Below are 23,837 nucleotides of genomic sequence, written 5' to 3'. Positions count from 1 at the left end.
AAACAAAGTTATATCTAGAGAAGCCGTCTTGCAAAAGAGGAATGTGACCAACGTCGGGGGGAAAACTAGTGTTGCGGGAGTGTGTGTGCACGTGGGAAGTGAGTGGTGAAGCAAGAGAGAGAGAGCGGCGGAGCAGAAGAGAGCTTAGCTTTGAGAATATCAAGTGAATGTACAGTGGAAGTTGCAGTTTGTGCAGAAATAAATGCTGCTGCTCCTCAAGACCAATAGAGGTTTCCCGTGTCTTGTTTCCCAGCAGCTGAAAGAAGTGACGGGGGTTACCTCCGGAGAGAGTAACGTTATCACCTCTTGCCCAGGAAACCAAGACTATGGTGTCTTCCCTGTGCACAAGTTGTGTTTCTATGTTGTCTTGCACTCACACAATCTGCCAGTTATTTCAAGCTGATAGATAAAGTTTTACAGATTGTGATACTGATGGTCAAAGAGCAGCTTTTCACCAGTGATATTTGGCCAGTGATTAGTCAAGATCTGTAGGAGGTTAGATTACAGTGTGCGGGAGCTTGACCTCTGCTAATGAGAGGGTTTTGAGGTGAAAGAGGGAGAGCTATGTGTGGACTCGAAGCGGAAGCCCGGTCCTCCACCCTGCAGCCCTGATTCTGCGATCTGGGAGGATGCACATTAGGGAAATTAATAAGTGGAGAGAGTGGGAGCAGGAAAAGGGAGTGTGTGTGTCCCTCTGCGCCAAAGCTGTGGTGCAATTTTTCAAGCATCCATGTGTATTGCCTTAACAAGCACGTGTGAGAGCGTATGTGCATAGGACTCTTTTGTTTGCCGGTGAAAGGGGGAGTTAGCACATAAACGCTGTTTTCTGGTGAACTGGGAGGTTATTTTTAACACGCAGCTTATGTTTGCTCAAGAAGAAAGAAACACACGCCCCGCCATTTATCAACTACGCACCCATCAGACCCTTTACGTCAAACCTAATTGAGCTGCCATGATAAAAAGTCATACTTCAGGCCTATCAGATTGACACGGCGCAGCTTCTGGAGTCAAACAGCTGCGAGGTTTAAAGCAGATGTGGAGATCGGCGGGGTCAGCGTGGTTAGACGTGTCGTGACAAACAGCCACAGTGTGTTCTTGTTGCATGAGGATAAATATAATAAGGATGTACAAATGGATGCTAAATCAACATCCGTGTGCATGTTCTAACACGTACACAGGGTCTTTGAGGAACATCAAATGACATAGATGTGAGAAACCACAGTGAGGAATTCAATCTCCCTTCTACCCGCTTTCACTCACTTGACCTCCTCCGTCTCCTTCCTCTAGTCTCTCAAGATCTGTTTTCCCTCTCCTTGACTACTGTTGATTATCACGCAGAAAAATGACAACATCCACATGGACTCTGTTGTCCTCAGGGTGCAGAAGGCCACGGAGATAAAAGACACTTTACTGTCACTGAGAGCTAATCTTAAACACTGTTTTTAGAAACTCTTCAGCTCATGTCAGGGTCATAAAGTAAAGAACTGTTTGTGAATTTGTCCGACTGGAAAAATAATACAACATTGTCAAGGAGATCTAAGAGTAAAAACATCAAAGTAAGTAAACGGTTCAGAATCTCAAAAGAAAATCTATTTCAATTATGATTAAATGCACCAGTAGTATGAAAGACACTGTTGAAGTTAGCACACACACAACATATCTACTAGATGGGAAACATTAGCATGGGGCCTGTTTTGATATATCCTCAGTCATGAAGCTACTGTTCCTCCAGTTACAGACACAGAAGCTGTCCTTCACTTCTTGTCAGCACATAACAGGCTTTTGAATGAGTAATAACTGACTTTATCAAGACCAAATATAATTCTCCATAGCACTTAAAACATAACCTGACCCAACTGATAATTTGTTTACACAGAACCATCTGAGAAGCCGTCATTGGAAACTGTTTGGCACTATTAAATAATACTTGGCAGGTGATTCGATGAACTTCTTGCCAAAGCAACTCGGAAGAAGAGCAAAAACATTTTTTTTCTATCGAGAAAACCTTCAGTGCTGTTCTTTGCTCTTCTTTCAATGAGGAAATACCCTCCAGTTCTGATATAACTGATGCTCTTGCAGCATCTACGTTAACCTCTTTCGGAGCTGCCATTATTGTTTAGAACGAACAGTCGCCTCTCTGTGTCGCGTCACACACACCTAAACCACGGCCGTAGCTGCCAGTAGCTCCTCACAGGACGCCGATTGGTCCAAACCACTGTGGTTCAGACACAAACACATTACTTGAAGCCTGATAAGTCAGCTTTTTGTGTGATCTTGTGAAATCACAAGAATCCAGCTGCCGTGCAAGGTAACTTAAAACGAGCCTAAAGCCCCGTATTTCCCTCATTTTAAGTATGTATTTTTCTCCATCTCACTTCTCTCATACTGAACTATCTGCCTTTTTCATAGCGTCGTCATTTTAACTTGTCATAGTAGGAAAAGCACAAGTGTTACTAATAACATCATCAAGTGTCCCAGTAAGTCATGACAGTTTAACAGTGAGCCAGCATGCATAATACCAGGACCCTGAAACTGCAGCAGCTAAATGTTATCCAGCCATTATTCATTTTAATATTTACACCTGTGCTTTTTCTGCTGTCAAAATGACTTACAAGAAAAAGGTCTAGTATGGACAAAGAAGGAAGACATACAGTAGAGGAAGTGGAGGTAGACAGTGTGTATAAATATATGAAGATTTCCACCCGAAATACAGATATAAAAACTGAATATTACGCCACTAGTGGCTTTATTATTAGAAACACATGCTGCGCACACACATATTTTGTAAACCCACCCAACTTTATTTTTAAACTCCAGTACAGATCCCAGAGGTTTTAAGAACACCAAGTACTTCATGTCAGCATGAAATTTGGAGAAATGTGAGACATCTATAATTTGTCGTAATGGTTCATCCATAAAAAAAACATCTTGGGTTTGAATATTTCACTCAGTATGAGCATGTAATGGTTCATGTGAAGTGTTAGAACAAGTAGAGCATATAGATGAAGTGAGGGGAAGCAATGTTTTTCAAGCTTTAAGCTACTTAAGAGTCCAGGGAAAGCCCAGGATTTAAGTTGAAAGAGAAATAAGAGGAAGAAAGAGGGGTTTACATACCATAAATTGCAGTTCTCTTTGTATGTTTGCCCTGAAAAGAACTTGAATCCATTTCTTTCGCAGGTGCCTGAGAGGAGACAACGAGGGGAAACTTAATATATATGCAAATATACAAATGGGAGACAGAGATGCACTTAGATATACAGCACTCACACTTAATAAAATACAATCACACTGGCCGAATTCCTACACTTGCGATCACAATAAAAAAGTACTACTAAACTCCCCAGGTGTGTGTGTGTGTGTGAGTGCACACACACACAGTATATGTGAGGTCTAAGGAGCTCTGAGCTCCAGTAATCCAGTGTAGGAATGTGGCGTTAGCTTCTTTCCTGCCTTCCCAGGCTTCCTGGGCCCTCGTCATGCTTTAACCAGCTTACGCTTCACTTCGCCACCTCCAGTGAAATCGAGGGAAAGGGCCGCAAAAGTAGCCCGTCCATTACATCCATGATTAAGCACCAGAAACCCATTAACATTTGTGAGCTGCACTGGTCCACTCAGCATCGTCATAAACCACAAAAAAAATGAATGAATTTGACCCGTTACACTTGAGGTTTCAACCCTGCTCACTTACAGATTGTGAAAACTATATTGGACTTGGTGACAGATTCACAATGAGGTTTATCTACAAGCTGATTTACAGTGGAAGGTGCTGTCAGTGTGTATTTCATATGGAATTTAGAGCAGGAGCTGGCGGAGAAATTTACAGTGTGAGCAGGTTTCCTTTGCCTCTGGTGTGAGGCCCAGAGCTGATTGTGTGATTTATGACTGAGGCCCTCTGTTACCCATCATCCCCCTCACAGCTGTCTCGCCCCGTCTGTCACAACTCAGTTACCGCAGAGCTGAAGAGTGTGACAAGTTACTCATTGTCATAGGATTTTATAGTGAAAGTATGCGGTTTCATGTAGGATAATGCAACACTTGAGTGATTATTGAAAAAGTATACACTGATTTTGAGGACAAAGTCCAGCTGAATAAAGCTTTGAATATTGAGTTATGGACTAGAACAATCTGTCACTGCAGGGCAGCGATAAGAGAAAGACAAATCTGTCACCTCCTTCCTTTTGAAGCACCATAGCAGTCGTCCAGGCGGTGCGACTGTGTGGTCAGATATTTTAAACATGCATTGTGTCCCCACCTCGTGATCCCCCTACCTTGTCGTCCAGGGAACACATACCTGCACCGTCCCCTCTGCCTCCCGTCTGTCTCTCCCTCCCTCCACATAGCCCACATTCTTTCTCCTGACCTCCATTCATCTCTCCATCCACCCCTCCTCCCTCCCTCCCTCTGTCTGGGTTAATAAGAAGCCTACTGTTCCCCATTCTGTTCACAGGTAGGCCTCTGCTGTCGCTGGCACATTTTACACCTCGGCATTGAGAGAATGGTAATATAGCTGTGGGGAGTCCAAATGTAGTGAGTTAGGTAGATGGGGAAATGAGCTAAATCTTAACTTATGTACACAAATTATCAGAGGATGATCAGATTGTAATTTCATTCTTCACTGAGGGGAGAGTAATCTGACTTTTTTTGGCGGGCAGGAGCGAGTTCATAGACTGTATATAAGAAGTGGACGTAGTCACCGTGACGTCACCCATTGGCTTGTGGACTGCCGTTTTGAAACACACTCTGAAAGGGTTAAAGTTGTAAGACGTAAACACGGACAAATCCCAGACCGGACAACGTCGTGGACCCTGATTTATGGTCTATTTGACTCTAAATGGGACCATAATTTACAAAATGAACATCATCAGCTATTAGAAAGAATGCAAGTTTAAGGCACTTCCTCAGTGGCTTCCCTTTTCAGACTTGGAGTTGCCCACTGGGAGAGTCTTTTATTTTTTCTCCCCTCATATTTATATTTTATTTCAGCCTTCCCTTCTGAGATTTATTAATAAAAAAGAGATCAAACAGACATCAAAAAGATGGCGTTCATGTGCCCAATAATTTCCGTACAGTCCCTGATCGCAAGCATGTTTCTTTCTTGTGACTTTAAGAGAGCAGGTATGTAATTGTGATTAATTTTCAGGTGTCATGCTGCTATGCGCTGTGATCCAGCATAAAGTCTGTCAGCGGGGTTCTGTGACTCAGCTCAACTAACTACGACAGACCCACACACACACCTGATGAAAAACTCACTGATGCACATACAAGCACATTTTTTACACATCCACTTGTGTCACCCTTTACTTACCTATGAAAGGTGGCTCGATGCCTAGACAGTGACCCCAGAAGTCGGGGCAGCAGTCGGAGACGGTGCGGTTGCAGAACAGGTCGCAGTAGCAGATGGTGTCCAGGTAGGGAACCGTGCACAGGTCGTCTCTGCCGGGGCAGCAGCCTCCTCTCCTCTCGCAGTAGGAGCCAAACGGGTCCCTGATGCCTCCGACGTGGAGCGGACTGGCGAGCTCCCTCTTGGTCCTTCTGGACAGGATTCTTTCTGCAGCGCTCTCTCCCACCACCAGGAGCAGCGCCGCCACCGTCAACAGGAAGAGCTTCATGGTAAATCTGTGAAAGGAAGGGGACAGGAAATGGGATATAAGACGTTTAATATATGGTCTTCTATAATCCTTATTCTTGCAGGGTGATATGATATGATATGATATGATGAAGTGGAAAAATGTTAATGAACGTTGGCCTGCTTTTCCCAATGAGAGACACACTCCAAATGTCTCACTCTTCCACAGGAAGAGAGGTGAAGAGGTCGCACTGTGAGCAGCATAATTGGGGTATGACTGCTGCCAACACACTATTCACCCCCCGCTGTGTAATGCACATACACAGTGACACACATACACTCAGTAACACACATATACACACAAAGATACATTTAAACAGAGCTGGCAGCAAATCCACATGATCCTTGGAGATCATCTGCTTATTTTTTTCCAACTTTCCTTTCAGGCATCCAAGACAAACAAGCAGCTAAATATGAAAATGCACTTAGCAAGAAAGTGATGGGAAAACCAGTATGTGATGAGGTTTTTACACGTGTTGAATGATGTATGACGGGATCACTTCTTCTTAGGTGAAAGGTTATTTAGCTACCTTTTTTTTTTTTACTCTCAAACCCTTCATATGATTTCACTATATTTTTCCTTAATAAGTGCTGGTATATAGTCCCTCTTGAACGGTTATTATTTTCACTAATGGTGCACTGTTTGCATTGCAGTGACATAAATCCATCTGCACTATAATCACCCTGTAATTAAATGTTTTACTTTATCTAAGGGGGACCAGCCTGTGCAGTTACCAGTATGAGGGAGGGGACGCTATCGTCCCAGATTAGCATGCTATATCAGCCCCGGAAATAAAGTAATGTCCTGCTGTCAGAGCTAATCTGTCACACTCGAGGAAATAGTCTGAATGAACAGACACAGCCCACATCCAGTATTAATGAACCTCAGAGACAATAACGTTTATCCAGATGCCATGCTGGGGCATGGTAACAGGGCAGGCAGAGGGAAACCATGAATATACAGTAAATGACTGTTTAACACAGACACAGAAACTGATGGTGACTCTGGTTTTAATGGGTAAAATCAAAGAAAATCAACACTTTGAGTGATTTGAGAAATGAAAATTTTAATGGAGCTGAAGCCGAATCATTTTATCAACTGCTATTAAAGGAACCTTTTCACCATTTGTGTCACCTGATCTGGATTTTCTTAAAGTTCCACATGGCCACATTGTCAGTGTTACAGTTTCCTCCATTGGTTTTATTGTCACGCTAGTTATTTTCTTGTATGGGTTGGGGGTGGGAATCACCAGAGGCCCCACGATACAATATTATCACGATACTTAAGTCCCGTTACGATCTTGCGATATGCTGAGTATTGCGATAAATATATAAATAGTGCGATATATTAACTTTTTTCAAATGCAAATTATGCAGTTTGTCAACATCTGTTTTATCTAATAAGATAAGTTTTTCTCTTTTCTAATCTCAGAGTTTTCATTCACATATCTTGAGGTCAGAGGTCAAGGGACCCCTTTGAAAATGGCCATGCCAGTTTTTCCTCGCCAAAATTTAACCTTACCTTTGGAGCGTTATTTAGCGTTGGCATGACATGGTTGGTATCACATTTCCTTAGGTTTTCTAGTGTCATATGATATCAGTATCTTCACTCTAGCTGTAAGACTGAACCCGCTACAACCTCTAAAAGACAGAATAGTGACCGGGCCCATCGTCGATTTGTTAAGAGGTTAATAGTTTATATAATAAAAGATCGATACTTGACGTCTGTGCATCGATACAATATTGCCACATAAAATATCGCGACACTATATAGTATTGATTTTTTCCCCCACCCCTAGTACGGGTATACGCACGTGTAACACCTTCAATGACCAGGCTTAGTGTGTGTGTGTATAAATGAGCAATCCACAACTCTCCCTCTTTGGCTTAACAAAAGGTCAAACAATCATCCATATGTATGGTTGCTTGTGTGGATGTGTGTGTGTGTATTGGTCTCAGGTTACTGAGTGCGTGAGTCTATATGGGGCCGGACAAAGACGAGGGGTTGGCCCGCTGCTTACATAAATAGCATCATTAATTATCCAATCAGATCTCAGAGCACAATGGACCCTCTGCACATAAAGCAGGGCTCCGGAAAAGATCTTTGCTGTCCTGTTTTCTGCATGACTGCTCCTTTAGTTGAATCGCACACACACAGCCACACACACACACACACACACACACACGCACACATACTGGGGCATATGGCAGCATGGGATGGGCAGGACTCCTCCTTTACACAAGTGTTTTGTTATGGCAGACTCTGAGCAGCAGTGCAATAAAACACCCACCAGTCTGCTCAACGAGCTGCTGAGGCCTTCGGGTCAAACTGTCAGCGTGAAAAAACACAAGTGCTGATCGTATTGCTGTCTGCTGACAGCACATTAAATCAATAACTTCCACTTCATCCTTTCCACTTGTAGAGTAACTTAAAAGAATACTTCACTCACAAAATGTTTTTCAAATTGTTTTTCTCGCATGCTTCGACGGTGGTAAATCCTTGATGAATTGACGTAAACAGGGTTCAGGTTTAACGACAGCAAACGATTTTGGCGAAGATGCATGTGTTTGGGAAGTAGTGAGCAAAGGACTGGATAAACGAGACTTGGATTATACTGCACAAATTGTGTGAGAGTTTTTGTAAAAGGATTTTGATAAAGTTTTGCTGTTGCCATTTACTTCAATTTATAAAGGATTTACTCCGTTTCCAATTCTTCGTTCACCGTGGAGGCATTCATGAAAAACAAAATTATTTTCAAGAATTCAACATAACACAGGGTGAGTAATTGATATACAAATGGTAATTTTGTGTGTGAAGTATTCCTTTGAACGATTTTGACGAAAATGCATGTGTGAACGGATTTTTTATATAGTTTTGCTGTTGTTAAACCTGGACCCCGTTTACGTCAATTCATCGAGGATTTGCTCCGTTTTCGGATTTGCCGTTCACCCTGGAGGCATGCGAGAAAAAGCTAAGTTTCCTTCACAAATTCAAGGTAACACGGGGTGATTAATTGATAATGCTCATTTTGTGGGTGAAATATTCCTTTAAACTCCCCAAAAAAATGCCCCAAAAAATATTCAAAAATAATCAATACATTTGATTGTGTTTGGTACAGCAGATTACAGACATTTTAGCTGATGAGTCCATATTCTCAGCTCCTTTTAGTCTCATGAAACGAGGGTTTCACAGAAGCTGCCATATGGCCCATCAGCGCTCCAGACAGCTGTAACCAAGCTACTGATCCCACACTGCAGCTACAGGACAGATGAACCCTCAGCAAAGGCAAACCACACACACACACTCTCAAACACACATATACATAATGTACATACATACACACATCACACAGTAGAAGTAGTAGAAATGTCACTTGCTCAGCTTCAGGACCATCTTCATAACTTCACAACAAACTTCACTGAGGAATCTCTGATTATATCAAAAACACATGCAGGTATTTCATTATTAAAAGGGTCGGTTCACCCAAATTATATAACATAAGGGTAGCACCTTTTTGCAAAAACAGTGTCCAGGTTGGTCTTGATAAATGCACAGACCTCAATGTGACACTACTTTCCACTGAAGAAATTGACTCTATAAAAGTATTTAACATTTTAAATGTACATTTTCAATACTTTGGGAACCAGAAATAAAAATGTGTGGGGTGGAGGCGGAAATATCAGACAGATATCTCAAAACCTGTACAACTAAAAACCAAAACTATCTGCATGGCTACTAGAGGTACATTTGGGTGAACCAAACCTTTAATGTTCCCTGCTCACACTTCACCCTATATGACTCAACTCTCTTCACTTTCCTTCACACACAGCTGAACTTTGAGATATCACTGCACCACCCAGCAGATAATACAGTATATATCTGTGTAAGAGCCCTTTCAGCTGCGGTACCCTCTGTGTCCTTGACTACTATCTGTCCAGCTCTATTTTTAAAACACCCGCCAGGTCAAGGAGAACAGTTATTAGTACCGTGCAGGTGTCTAATGAGGCCTGCTGCACCACAACAGGTGAGTGACGGGATAACTTGGTCTTGTGTGTGTGTGTAATCAGTCTTATTGTGAATTACACAAGAGGAGCCGCCACAAACTCACTGGACTCAATAACCTCTTGAAAAAAAAAAAAAAATCTCACCAGTCTCCCACTCATATTCTGATATACACACACCCAGAAGGTAAATATGTTGTAACAGTAAAGTCTTGACTTCAGTTCTGTGCCATTGGCGAAATAAAGCACAGAGGATTTAGTTCTAATCTCAGAAAAAATAAGCAAACATATGAATCAAAAGAAAAGTTTCCATGAATCAAAAAGATATTTAAAGTAACATGAGATCACTGTGACGGTCAGCCTGCACCTGCCTGGAGTCTGGCATATAGCAGGTTGAAAAGGGAAGAAAGCAAAAAGCTGTTGTTACCTCGACTTGAGAGAGAAATCCTGGTTTTGTAATCCGATAGAAAACTGCAGAGCTTTGCTGAGGTGTTGCTCAGGACGTCATCCACAGGTGAAAAGTCTGTCTCTCTTGTCTCTGTTGCTCACTGTCTCACTGGATCTGCTCTGTCAGACTGTCTTCTCTATATATAGGCAGTAAGACGGGCAAACCACTCCCCCCTCCATTACCCCCCTTCACTCTCTGCCCCTGCTTCACTGCCTCCTGCTCAAATCTCTGCTCTCTCTCTCTCTCTCTCTCTCACACACACACACTCACACTTTCCCTTTGCTATCTCTTCATGCCTTTCCTCTCCTTATCAGACTAGAACCTTCCATCTTAAAGTGAACTGGTTTGCACTCATCTAGATTCACTCTGCTTCTTCTATTTTCTTTCCACTGTCACTTTCACTTCAACAGCAGCGTTTCCCCCCCCTCCACTATCTGTGGCTTTTACCCACAGGGTCAAATCTACTTGTGGTCGACACACTGCTGACCTCCTGCTCACCATCTAGTGGTCACGGGTTGCATATCTTCACCTCAGGCAGCCAGGAAATTATGGGATAGCCTGTGGAAGAGCACCTCCCAGCTCCTAGAAACTTACAAACTAGCCTCCGGAGGGGAAGTTTTGGCAGGTGTTTGTACGGAGGCCAAGTACTCCGAATGTATAAAAATATTCCGGATGTTTTCATTCTGCATGATCCACGTGTCTTGGATCTGTTTACATCATTTGCCTCTATGTCGCAACATCTCCTCCTTTCCAACCTGAATAGATTCAGTTCAGGAAATTAATAAGGAATGAGGGGTTTTTAACTGGATTTATTGAATCAGTGGATAGGCTTTTTGTAATTTAGCATTCATGAATAAATGAAGTTATAAACCCTCTCATCTATACTGTATATGATTCAGTCTGCTGAAAAGATGGCTATGTTTATATTTGATAGAGCTGCAACAATTAATCACATAATCGATTAGATGTCAACTATCATTGCCATATATATTGATAGTTGATTAACCGGTTTGAGTGATTGAGTCAAAATTCTCTGATTCCAGCTTCTTAAATGTGAATAATTTCTGGTTTCTTTACTCCTCTATGATGGTAAACTGAATGTCTTTGAGTTGTGGACAAAACAAGACATTTGAGGACGTCATCTTGGGCTTTGAGAAACACCGATCGACAGTTTTCACAATTTTCTGACATTTTATGGTGATGCACCAATCCAACTTTTTCAGTCCCGATAGCGATACCTGGGCTTTGGGTACCAGTGTTTAATTAATAAGCTGTATGCCTCAATGTGTGGAAGTGACTGGGATCATTATTTTATGTGTAAGACAACATCAGGCTTGACTTGAATATTGCTTTCCTAACTTTGTGAAACAAAAGAATATAATAGAAATTTCATTAATTGTTATTTATTGTTAAAATAATCGTATAAATCGTAAATAAATAAATAGTACACCAGCAACTTGGTAAAAATCATCAAAATTAACAGGAATTACAATTCAACTGTACACTTTTTTTAATGCCACAATAAATTGGTCAAAACTTAAACAATAATTAAAATTCCAGTATATAATGTATACAGTATATAAACATAGAACAAAAAACGAATCAATTACTCAAGAAAATAATCAACAGATTATTCGACAATGAAAATAATCGTCGGTTGCAGCCCTAATATTTGATGCCAAATTAAAGACACAATATCAGCAATGTCCACTCTTATTAAGTGTGAGATTTGTTTTCGGCTTTTTTGCATGTTTCTGGATAAGAATGCTGAATAGGTATTTAGGAGACTGACATGGTGGTCCAGGAAGACACAGCTGTGCCATAGACCCCCCTTTAGGTTGATCAATAAGCTTAAGGCTGAATCAATAAACTGCGACGCAGTGCAGTTGGGTTGGGGAGGGCAGGGCTCCTCAAAAAGCCTTTCAGGACAAAAGGGAACATTGCCTACACAAAGGTGCTTAAATGTCCACATGTTTAATTTGCTCAACATAATTAGCACTTGTAGAACATTTATAGAAAACGTTCAGTGTCCTCTAAAAGGTCAGCCGTGCTCCCAATGATCAGCCAATACTCCTGATAACGGTTTCCCAAAACAATCTGATATAGCCTGGGTGACGCATATTAATAAATCAGTCAATTAAGCAGTTTTAAATACAAACTTATAAAAATACTACAACACCTGCTCAAATGTTGATTCTAATATGTTGGCAATTATTTGGACATCTGAACTCTGAAACGGATTTCAAAAGAATTCACTATTAGCTCACACAATGCTAACAGAGGCCCCACCACAAGCATTCAGAGACACATACCTCTGCTTGTTATAGAGATACAGCACACCGCTACTCTGTATGTACTCACAACAGACACACCACAGGATGGAAAAACCCAAATTAACTGCTAAAGGCAGCATACTGCGGAATGGTACTGTCTGTGGCAACTGCTGTATCATTTAACCCTTTTTGCAGTTTTACTAGGTTTCTGAAAGATATATGGCTTTTTGGCTTAAATGTAAAATACTGAACATTCAAGCTGACAAGAAAGGCGTACACAGGAAGTGACATCCATCATTCTAAAAGGACACAGGCATTCGTCCGGCCTGAGTCAATAATCTGCAAGGTTCAAAACAGTGTCTCTTTTTTTAAGATAATTTTTTGGGCTTTTTTTTGCCTTTTATTGGATAGAAGAGAGAAAGGAAAGGGGGAAAGAGAGGGAACGACATGCAGTATAGGGCCACGGGTCGAATTCGAACCAAGGCCGCTGCAGTAAGGACTCAGTCTTAGTCAACGTATCCTCATACAACGGTTCGTATGATCTCTTACAAAAAAGTTATTGCTCCTTTTTCGTTTGTTTCCTACGAATGTCCAGCAACACGTGTCAATTTCCACTCGTTACATGCATACAGCCTTTTCAAAATAATCTTCCGTCTTCACAGGAAACAACTTCCTTAGGTTTGGCAACAAAACTACTTAGTTAGGTTTAGGAAAAGATTGTGGTTTGGCTTGAAATGACTCTGGAAGTGGCGTTACTTAAGTTCGTAACTTACGTGATAAATAAATCAACGTTGACATCTGGTTTCACACGGGACGCGAACACCACTCTTCTGGGCGAAAGTACGGTATTTACCCACCACTATTTATATTTCCTGGCTCACAATTAAGTTAACTACACACAAATTGATTTTGTGGGATATACAGGAATTACAGTGCATTACTTTTCGTAGGTATAGCTACGAACGGTGTGTAAGAACAGCCTGTCTTAGTACATGGGGCGCCTGCTCTACCAGGTGAGCCCCAGTGTCTCTAACTTACATGACAGAAATGAAAAGCTCTCAGACAGTTTCTTTCAGTAATGTGAGCAAAGATGAGACTGTTCTGGGTAACAGGTTCGCATTTCAAACAAGACTATAATTATGGTTTTTAACGTCTCTCTTACTCAACCTCATACCTCCTGAAGAAAGGTGCTCTAAGCTGTGTTTACAGTGTTTCATTGTCACCACCTCCTCAATCATTTCCACAGGTTTTACTGTATATGATGTTGTTTACCGTCCAGTGATTCAGTTGTATTAACATGTAAGGAATGCACAGCTACTGGCAGCAAATGAGTCAGGTATAGAAGAATATGATGCTTCATTGATGGTAAATACACAAGAGGTTGATTGTAGCCATCTGTAGGAGAAGGTGTGTGTGTGAGGACCCTCAGATAAGACCCCTGAATCAGACGAGGGAGTGTGTGTGAGCCATTCATCAGTGAAGACGAGGATAGTGAATCACCGTGGATAGCTGAAATATGTTTCACAAGATCTGTAGGCGTTGTGTTGCAAGACCCGCATATGGGTGTACATTCGATATGTACACACGACCCACTGTGGTGACTCAGGCCTTGACAAGCCCTCCAGATGTTTAACCGTGACACTTAATTCTTCAGGGAAACGGCAGGAAAAAAGGGAACCAGATATCACATCAGCAGTGCTTCTGTTTGTGAGGTCATTTCCCCGAAAATAGACTGAACTGTGGAGGCTGAGGACACACATGGTAACAATAGAGCCTATACATACGTCACAAAGAGTGGGTGGACTCCATAGGGAAAGACATACACACGATCACATGCACACAAAAAGACAGTTGTGTGCACTTACGGATGCATTTAATGGACTTTAAATGTGTTTAATCAGGAAACTTCAAGAAGAAGAATCTAGCATTGAGAGCGTGGGCCAGACACACACACAGTCATCCTGAGGAACAATCCTTCTCTTTCTCCACCATCATTGGATCACAATCCTCCCATGATGCAACGCAGCAAGGCCGGGAATCCCAGCTGCACCGTGTCAGGGTGGAGGTCTCCTCTCCTGACCCCATGGAGGAGTGGACACATGTCCATCTTCAGCTCCCTGGTGCATTTCCTTTTCCAGGAACATGTGGTGCGAGTGCAGCCGATATTAAACAAGAACGGGCGTGCTGGCGGCACACACGTGGTGGACAGAGTGCAGAGTGCATCAACAATCTTTTCTAGATGTTTCAGCTAGCAGTAGTTGTATGGAAACACACCCACATGTTAGTGTTGATGAGAAGCACAGACGTTTGGGAGAGTAGCAGAATGTTCATTGTACTGTTTGTCCTGTCTTTTCTGCAGCTGGAGTTACGGCACTTTGTTTTTGAGAGCAGTCGATGTACTTTTGTTTGGAGGCTCAAACAACATAGCCCTTACACAAACAATCTAATGGGGTGGAATATGAGATACACCTACACTAGTTCCCTTTTCTCTCTGTAATCCTCTTGTTCAGGTCAGTTTCAGGCTCAAATTCCTTCTCATGTTGAGTAAAACAGGTCTCAATCCTGTGAGGGGATCTACATCTACTTTGTTCTGTATATCTAAAAGACACCAGTCAGTGTAGCAAAGACAAAGATGGTAAACGGAAGACCTTTTTGATGTTTCCCCTTTGCATCGATGATCTTTGATCGCTGATCATTTAATCGATACATTGATTCATATTGATGTATGGTTACTAACGGAAGACGTGAAGCGGTGATGCGCTGTTATTGACAAGGGTGCCGACTATGGAGCCTCTGTGTTATTAATTTATTACTTCATAAAGTATAGGAGCAGCTTAACCCTCGGCTACATAACACTGAAACTAAAGCTGGCCGTAGGCTGTGTAGTCTAACTGTTTGTCGTGTATCTTAGTGGTGAACTGATCAGCAGGCTGAGACGAGTATTCAACAAAGCCGTGTAATAAAAAGTGTTAATCATGCGTTAGCTGCATGTTGTCACAGAACATTTTGCAGATTATGTGCAGGATATTCATTAAAACCGTTTCCTTATGTTATCCTTATTATTATGTTAATAGAGAGCGTAATCCTGGCAGCATTACATTTCCTTCTAAACATATCTGCTGTTGCACATCACTACTATATAAACCTAATTTCTAGTAGACACAGCTGCAATTAACTTTTTTTTAAACAGTAACTATTAGCTATATGATATCATTTTGCATATAGAGAAATCCCTTGCCAAACAGTTTCCATCAATGTCAAACACATTCATCATCATGTGATGAAGGAATGGATTGCTCAGCGTGGATTACAGGATGTCAGTTGCGGTAAAGGTCAGCCTGTCTGTCACCTCGCCCCCCCTCCTATGTCAGATCCATATTGATTGTGAAACCACAGACTTGCAGATTGATTACTGCTGACTGGGAAGTGACAGATTCTGAATCATTCAATCAGGAAAAACTGAATTGCTAAAAATCTCTGAACTTCATTCAAGTCAGCAAAATGAAATAACAAGTTCTGCTTGATTCGATTCATGATTTATGATTCATTACAAGCTCAGCAGATACAGTTTCAGAGAATATACAGTATGTGCAACTCTAGAGTCATGTTCAAGAATTTACTTTTAGGCTAACTAACATCACTAGTTATACCGATGTTTAGCATCAAGTCATTTAGCGTTCCAGTTTAGGCATCGTTCCAAGACTACATACCATATATTTATTATTTATTGATGATGAATTAACAATTAAATATTTATTGAAAGTCATGTTATCACTTCATTATAAAAATAAAATTATAAAACACCATGCGTAAGCTTTACTAAAACACTAAAAACTCTATACAGCAGAGCACTCGCACACACACACAAAAAACAAGTTGAGTAAATGATGAATTGCCTCGCTTCAAGTCTTCTTTATCACTAGTCAGATCTGGAACCATCAAACAATCACTATAAATCCATTCGATAATTTATGTTTATTTACTTTAAATTAAACCGCACGATATCGTCAGTGCCAAAGATTACACAATAGAAACAAAGTCAGTGCCTTGAAGTGCCTCAGTGTCTCATTAAGTGAAGACCAAAGTAAAAGATACTGTAGTGGCATGCAGAGGCTTGTTGCTTTGGTTCTTTTGTATTTTGTCAGCTGCACATACACATCTCTGGTAGGTGAGAGGTGTTTCCATGGAAGTGCTAATATATAACAGATTAGTTGTAGCATGCAAACTGTGTTGAAATCACCACTTCTTATGTTAAAACAACAACAATCAGTTGAAAGACTCATTTGGGGGAAAGATTCTTTGACTTCCAAAGGGAGGAAATGTAACATTGGACAGTGAAGGAAACACTTGTGTGAGGATCTGGCCAGATCTGAGATGTATGTATCCGCTGGGAGAAGAGAGGAAAAGCACCTCGTACAGTAGATTCTCCCTCTAATGCACACCCTCTCCCTCGCCTATGATGTCATCGCTTCACTTTAAACAAAAAGACAAGAGGAGGCATCAGGTGGTGCTTCATCCTCCCCCCTCTCCTCCTCCAACCACCCAGGCCCTCCATCCATCCATCCATCTCTCCATCCCCACAGGGACTGACCCAGCTGTGGTGGTCTTAACACCCTCACTCAATACCTGTCACCCCTGCACTCACCCATCCATCCATCCATCCATTCACTGAAGGTACTCATCTCTCCTAATGGAGCGTAATACATCCACCAGACACTTTAAAAGGCATAGTCATACCAGTATTTAAAACCGAAACATTTTGTGGCGAAATCAATTCATTTCAATAGAATCACACTTTTGGGGGTGTAGTAAATCTTCCCAATTTTTCCGTTCCAACAGTGACTCGCAAATTTGCGTCGTTGACCCTCAAAGGTCAGGTACAGAGGGCAAAGTGTAGGCTGATGTATAGTAGCTTTTTAACAATGTTGCTACATCCACTTTTATTTAACCCTTCTCTGTCTGAGTATAAACTGCTCCAAAATTGAGGAATGCTTTTCCAGACAATTATGAGGCAGGAGTCGATGGTAAAAATATGTTTTTTGCGTAAACTGTGAGAACACACTGTCCCATTAACGTTAATCTAGGCGTCCAAAATCACTCCCTCACTTATTCACTAAGCTACTCCCTGCCTATATTATGCACTCCATAGTTCATTTTATTACTATTACTATTACATGAGTTTCTGATTTTTAATTTTACTTTTAATCTGGACAGCACTTTGTTCTTATGCTTGAAAAGAGCTGTATGAATAAAAAAATGATTATTATATTATTACTATATTAGTGTCATCACTAACAGGTGTAGGCTAGTAGGCCTACTGTCACACAGTTAAGTTTTGCAACTGTAAAAGCGCGACATCTCATTATGGGATTGTTAGCAGAAAGTAAATGCCACACTTACTACTTTTTTTCGTTAACATATTTGAGGGAACTATTGCGCAGAAATTGCAGGACACTCTGGACACTCAAATAAAATGGTAGATAGTAAATATAATGCAACATACAGTAAATAGGGAGTGACACTGCGCTAGTTAATAGATAGATAGCAAGATAGCTACAGGAGAGCTTTTTTCTCATTTCAGTTTCTTTAATATTGAATGAAATTATGTAAAATCCTGAAAACAAAATAGATTAATAATTAGCCCGGTACAGAGAAAACAGAAAGAAGCCTAGATATCTATTGTGACTGACTACTGCTAGAATGTTCTTCTTGGCTTGCTAGTGTTAACAAAGCCCTTGTAATCCATTTTTCGGCTATTTCGGAGACACGCAAACAAATAATAATTATAATAATAAACTTTAATCATATTTCACTGTGCCACTGTGATGGGCCTTTCAGCTATCCCATCCCACGTTTGTGCCAAAGCATAGCCTACATGGTTCACAAAGAACACAAAATGCTATTCACAAAATACAATACATGACGGCAAAAGAGTATGTTGGTCATGTTAGTGTCTAAAAGTGCTGACTCACTTTATAAATATTCACTTTATTTTAGAAATACAGTCGTGTCAAGTGTTAAGCAGTATGACTCATTGCAGCGTGACTCGTATGCAGCTTTGATTTCCTTGAAAGTATCTTTCCACAAATAAAGTGGAGACCTTTAGAGACCAGGTTTGGCCTTGAGGAAGAGTTTTGTTTTATTTGGAGCAGACTGGAGATGAGAGGGCCAGCGGTGAGGCTCAGGGGGGCGGCAGCATCAGCAGCGCTCCTCACCTCTACTGTGTTTATCATCTGTTTATGCTGTCTAACTTGCACAACTGTTACACAAGCAATCTACTGATCTCCACAGGGATTCGAGACTGAAGAAACATCTCGTGGTTTGAAACTATTTGGTTAATTATGCTGGTGAATTAAAGATTTTTGAAATGGCTTTCTCAGTGTTATTTTAGACATTCTCTGGTATCTCTTCTTCCTCCCACTCCTCTTTTAGTCCAGCAAGTTGTTTACAATTTACTCTCTGGGCCTTAGTGGTTTGTGCTCAGATACAATGGGATCATTGGCTAAAGGAAGTGTGTGTGAGTGCATTAAATTAGCATACAAACACAATGCACGACCAAGGGTGCATGTGTTGCTGCGGAGCCCTGCATTGGCCCCTTGTTGTTTACCAGTCAGTGTCACAGCAGCAAGATTGTCTCCCTCATAGGCGACAACAGGCTGGCAAAGACTTGAGATTACATTCCTGGACGCCTGCGGAAAATCCAGCATCATGTTCCATTTCAGCCAGCCATACGAGGACCGTTACCACGGAGACCAGGACAGAAACGGGCTAAACAGAAGTGTCCAGAAGCAGGACGAGACGAGGAGAGCGTTTGGGTTGTCTCACAAATGTCAAGAGGGTGAGAGAGTCACCGACGACTCAGAGCCCAAACAATATAAATGGAAAGTGTTGTTAATGTGAAATGCACTTTATGTAAAATGCAGTTGAGTCAGTTTTTAAATGGAAAACCATTAACAGGCTCATGTTAACAAAACTAGAGCACTTCATCATCTATTCACTTGACTCATGTACAGTGGGTGTTTGGACTCTTTCGAGATAATAGCTATAACATAGTGTTAATAAAAACAAAGTGGTTCTCTCAGTGATTTGTTCATTTATTCAAAAGGATATTTCAGGTTGTTTTTTTATATGATACAATATGTATACACAAAAGTGTGTGGCTACCTGAACAAAGCATTTACTACTTGAATTTATTCCCCAGAGCAATGTGGCATATGCAAATAAAGTTAAAGTGCCATTTAAAATCATTTAGTTACTTACTGCTTAGGTGATTTGCAGAGGTTATTCTATTTATGCTGCCATCTTTCCAGAAATTATGGAATAGCCACCAATGGGCTACCTACAGGTCTGAGAAGAGAAACCAATGCTGAAGTGCCTTAAACTTGCATTATTTCTAACAGCCAGCAGGGGGCGACTCCTCTGGTTGTAAAAAGAAGTCTGATTGTATAGAAGTCTATGAGAAAATGAGCCTACTTCTCACTTGATTTATTACCTCAGTGAACATTGTAAACATGAGTTTATGATCTCAATTGCTAGTTTCAAGTCTTCTTCAATACAGCATGATGTTCGTTTAGTAAATTAGAGTAAAATAGACAATAAAGCAGGGTATGATTTACGGTGTGGCTACCTTGTGATTGACAGGTCGCTCCCACGGCATTGTCCGGTCTGGGAGTAGTTTTTCGTCTTTTAAACTTTAACCCTTTCACAGCATGTTTTCAGTTCATGAAAGTTAATTGTAATATTTTGGTTGCCTAAAAATGTCTTATTCAGTTTTCGGTTGTACTTAGCTCCACCCTCTTGTGTCACTTCTGGCTACAAAAGACGGTGACGGCCAAAACACCAAACTTGAGGCTTCAAAACGACAGTCCACAAACCAATGGGTGACGTCACGGTGACTACGTCTACTTCTTATATACAGTCTATGATATCTCACAAGAACAGAAACCGAGGTTCCCATGAACAAAAGACATGATCTTGTGATGACTGGAAAGTGGAAGCAAACATGCAGCGTTTTCTGAGCTTGTTATGATAAGATATGAGAAATACTGTAAAACATGCCAAGTCAAGTCTCTATGATTTTTTTTGGCCTCTTAACAAAACAAAAAACAAACAGCGTTGAGCTCTGTGATATTGTAGTAACAGCAAATAAACATTTTCAAACCTCAGCCAATGACAGCAAAACCATACAGACTGAGAGATGGTGAGAGAAAAATATATTTGTTGTTTTTGTTTTTGGCATATTTGTGGGAGCAGACCCTATATGACAAATAAACAGCTACTAGCCCAACCCCATGCATCAGCCACTACATCTACGTAATGGTCCTGACCTCTGACCCTTGAAGAGCTGGAAACCTCTTTGTCTGTAAAACCACAACACTAATCCTGTAAGACCATCAACACAGATCCCCTAAGACCACCACTATCTGATGGCAGCACCTGTTATCCATCAATATATTTCACGCTAAGTCGCTGGCAGCATTAGGTTAAAGAGGAGCAGTATGGCGAGGAGACGCAGACCAGACAGTCTCACAGATATTATCAAACACAGCCACGACATTGAGGGTCTTATCTATCTTCTTCTACCTGTGGCCCCTTCCCTTCCCGTTCCACCTCCACCTCCATCTCTTTTGTCTCGTCTCCCCCTCCTTCATATATTCCTCCTCCTCGGCGTGTCCCTGCACGACTCCTCTAGGATTCCCAGAATATCTTAGATACATTATCACAAAGTGAAAATAAAAGAAGAGTGTGCTCAGAGGAAGACATAACAAGGTAGCTCGGATTACTGATGTTCACATTTCTGTCCCGTTTCCTCTGCTTCCTGTATTTCCATACATGGAGCCTTCTTCGAGTTCTTAAAATAAATCTGAATTGTCACTAGATGATTACGGGTTAGAACAGAAAAAAAAAATTCTATGGAATCATTTTTCTTGTGAAATCTTCAATAGTTAGTCCCACTAAACATCCCTCAAATTTAACAATTTGAGAAGGAATAAATCACTATTTTTTAACTGCTCACAACTCATGTGCACACTATGGCCATAACACCATAACATATGAAAAGGCGTGCTATATTTTAAAGGGTCACAATCCAAAGGAGGTTGTGATAAGCTGTATTAATTCTAAAATAATTTGGAAGTGGATTCTCATCAAATTACTATTAAGATCTAAATAATAATATTTTTTATATAGCACTTTTCTTAAGAGTAACAACGTGCTTAAGCACATCAACCTGCACATCACAGGTGGCCTCCGCCCAGGGACTACAAATGAAGATTAGCTTTTAGCTATATCTGCTGCAATATACGTATGTATAGTGCACATTGTCCCCATTAAATAAACAGTAAAGATAAATAAAACAGTAAAACAAACACTGTAAGCAATAAAATATGCTGAAGTATCAGAACACAAAATAAAATAATGAAGAACATGCAAAAATAAAAACATTAAAAACATTGTTAAAAAACTTTGCCATATAGACCTTTTCAAATTTAACAACATAAACATTATAAATGAGCCCCTTTGTACTTCCTGTTGCATTGGTTGTTAATGCAGTAGCTGACAGGAAGTAAACTTGGACCAAAGCTGGTACCATAGCAACAGAATGGCAATGAAAGAACCGATTTTGTCTCATCCTGTAAAAGCATATTTTGATTGTAAGCGTTGTCATCACCAAGTGAACCACAAGCACACAAACACAATTACACCTACCTGTTGAATTAACAGAGGTAAACCAGAAGTCATATGTGTTTAGGTCTATATTTAATTTTGACATCATGCACTAAAGCATCACAATATGCCATACAAACACAGGGGCAGAGCGCAGAGTGACCACGCTCCCTTTGGGACCCACAACAGAATAAAAAGAGCTCAGTAACAAAGTTCACTCTCACCATGACATCATCAGGAAAAGTTCCAGATACTGATACATTCATTATCAAAATACCCCAGCAGGGGACTTTTCCATTGTTCTCCGAGTCTGGGCACAACTCTTTCCCTTGGTTCCTCTCTCTCTCAATAGCAGTGGCATATCGTATATGTGTACAGTCAACTTTTAAGCAGGGATGAAAAGAGTATTAGAATATTGTACTCAAGTAAAAGTAAAGTACTTGTGCAATAATGTCCTTAGATAAAAATGTACTAAGATAAAAGTAAGTCAGTTAAGATGTAGGCCTATTCTGAGGGAACATTACTCAGTTACAGTTTTAAAAGGGAAGTTAAAGAACACCTTTAGCCTACAAAATAAATTGCATTAAATGTCAGCTAGTGGAACAACATCAGCAACATGAGCTGATGTCCAAACCAACAGTCAATTATATGTGCTATCTGACAGCACTTTGCAGCCTGTGCAAACAACTGAATATTAATTATAAATATACAACCATTTTCCTCTGTAGACTTAGTAGAATTAACCAGAAAGGAGAATAAAACCCAGACAATTAAACTAAAAATGGCCAGTAATGAATAAAAAGTCTGTGGACACCGCAATAAACTACATGATAGCCTGACATTTATTGTAGAATCAACAGTAGGCCTAGAATAAACTAGAGACCATCTTAACATATTACACCAGCCGTGAAGACAAACCAGGCCAGGGGTGTAAAGTGGGGGGCCAATGTCCCCTTCCCCAATTCCTACCCCCTTCTTCCAGTGCCCTTGCTCAGACCACACCAGTCTTCGAACTGGGCCTTCATTTTGATCTCAACTACACATCGGTAATGTTTCGTGATTGCATCTTGCACTGTGCTTTGACAACATCTGTCCACAGATAGACAGACATATAAACATCTGGCAAAGTAGGCCTACTCAAAAACCCACTGTGGTAGTTCCTGCTATACAGTAGGTGTCTCCAGGACCACATTGTGCCATGATGACACACACACACACACACACAGAGACTCAGAAGGTGAAAACAATACCAACCACATGCTGTCACAGCTGGTAAACATCACAAAAGCAACAACACAGAGATGCATAATCTTCACAGCTGCAGCCACAAACACACATAATACAGCAAATCAGAGCTGCACACAACAGCTACGTTACTAGGCAACGTGGTGGTTGCTGGTAGTCATTGTACTCACCTGTCTGAACGTCATTCTGAGAGTCTTGGTCACCTCGTCCTCGATCTGCTCCAGGTTCAACTTAACCCAGTCCACTCAGCCTCCTCTGTCACCAGTATAACCAGTTTACTTAGCCCGCTGCGCTCCTCAATGTTTTCAAAACAGCAGAAAGTCCTCACACACCTCACCAAAGGTAAAAGTTCCTCAGTGAACTCAGGAGAGCCACCGTGAGCATGTTAGAATGTTAGCAATTAGCAATTAGCTGGATACAGCGTGCACCTGTTGATGACGCACAACGTCATAGGTGCGTTTGATTTGAGTCTTGAATATAACAAGAAATAAGTCAAAAGTTCATGAGAAAAAAAGTTGTAATATTATGAGAATAAAGTCACAAGTTTATGGGAAAAAAAGTTGTAATATTATGAGAA

At 40.9% G+C, this 23,837-nt stretch overlaps 1 protein-coding gene across 2 annotated transcripts in view; it reads right to left on the bottom strand.

The window, feature by feature from the left end:
• Positions 1-23,570, bottom strand: part of tinagl1 (tubulointerstitial nephritis antigen-like 1) — a 39,764-nt gene extending 16,194 nt beyond the window's left edge. Inside the window, exons 1-3 of one of the 2 annotated variants that reach the window (XM_037794949.1) lie at positions 23,431-23,570; positions 5,306-5,616; positions 3,115-3,181 (exon numbers count right to left, since the gene is read on the bottom strand). In XM_037794949.1, the coding sequence (XP_037650877.1) occupies positions 3,115-3,181; positions 5,306-5,609 (371 nt within the window). In that variant the 5' untranslated portion in view covers positions 5,610-5,616; positions 23,431-23,570. Of the gene's footprint in view, positions 1-3,114; positions 3,182-5,305; positions 5,617-10,055; positions 10,211-23,430 lie in introns of those variants that run through there. The other variant, XM_037794948.1, reaches the window with a different exon arrangement.
• Between the last annotated feature and the right edge of the window lie 267 nt (positions 23,571-23,837).

Source organism: Sebastes umbrosus, chromosome 15, assembly GCF_015220745.1.
Source record: "Sebastes umbrosus isolate fSebUmb1 chromosome 15, fSebUmb1.pri, whole genome shotgun sequence".
NCBI classification, from domain to species: Eukaryota; Metazoa; Chordata; class Actinopteri; order Perciformes; family Sebastidae; genus Sebastes; species Sebastes umbrosus.
This window is presented reverse-complemented; position numbering and strand designations above follow the sequence as displayed.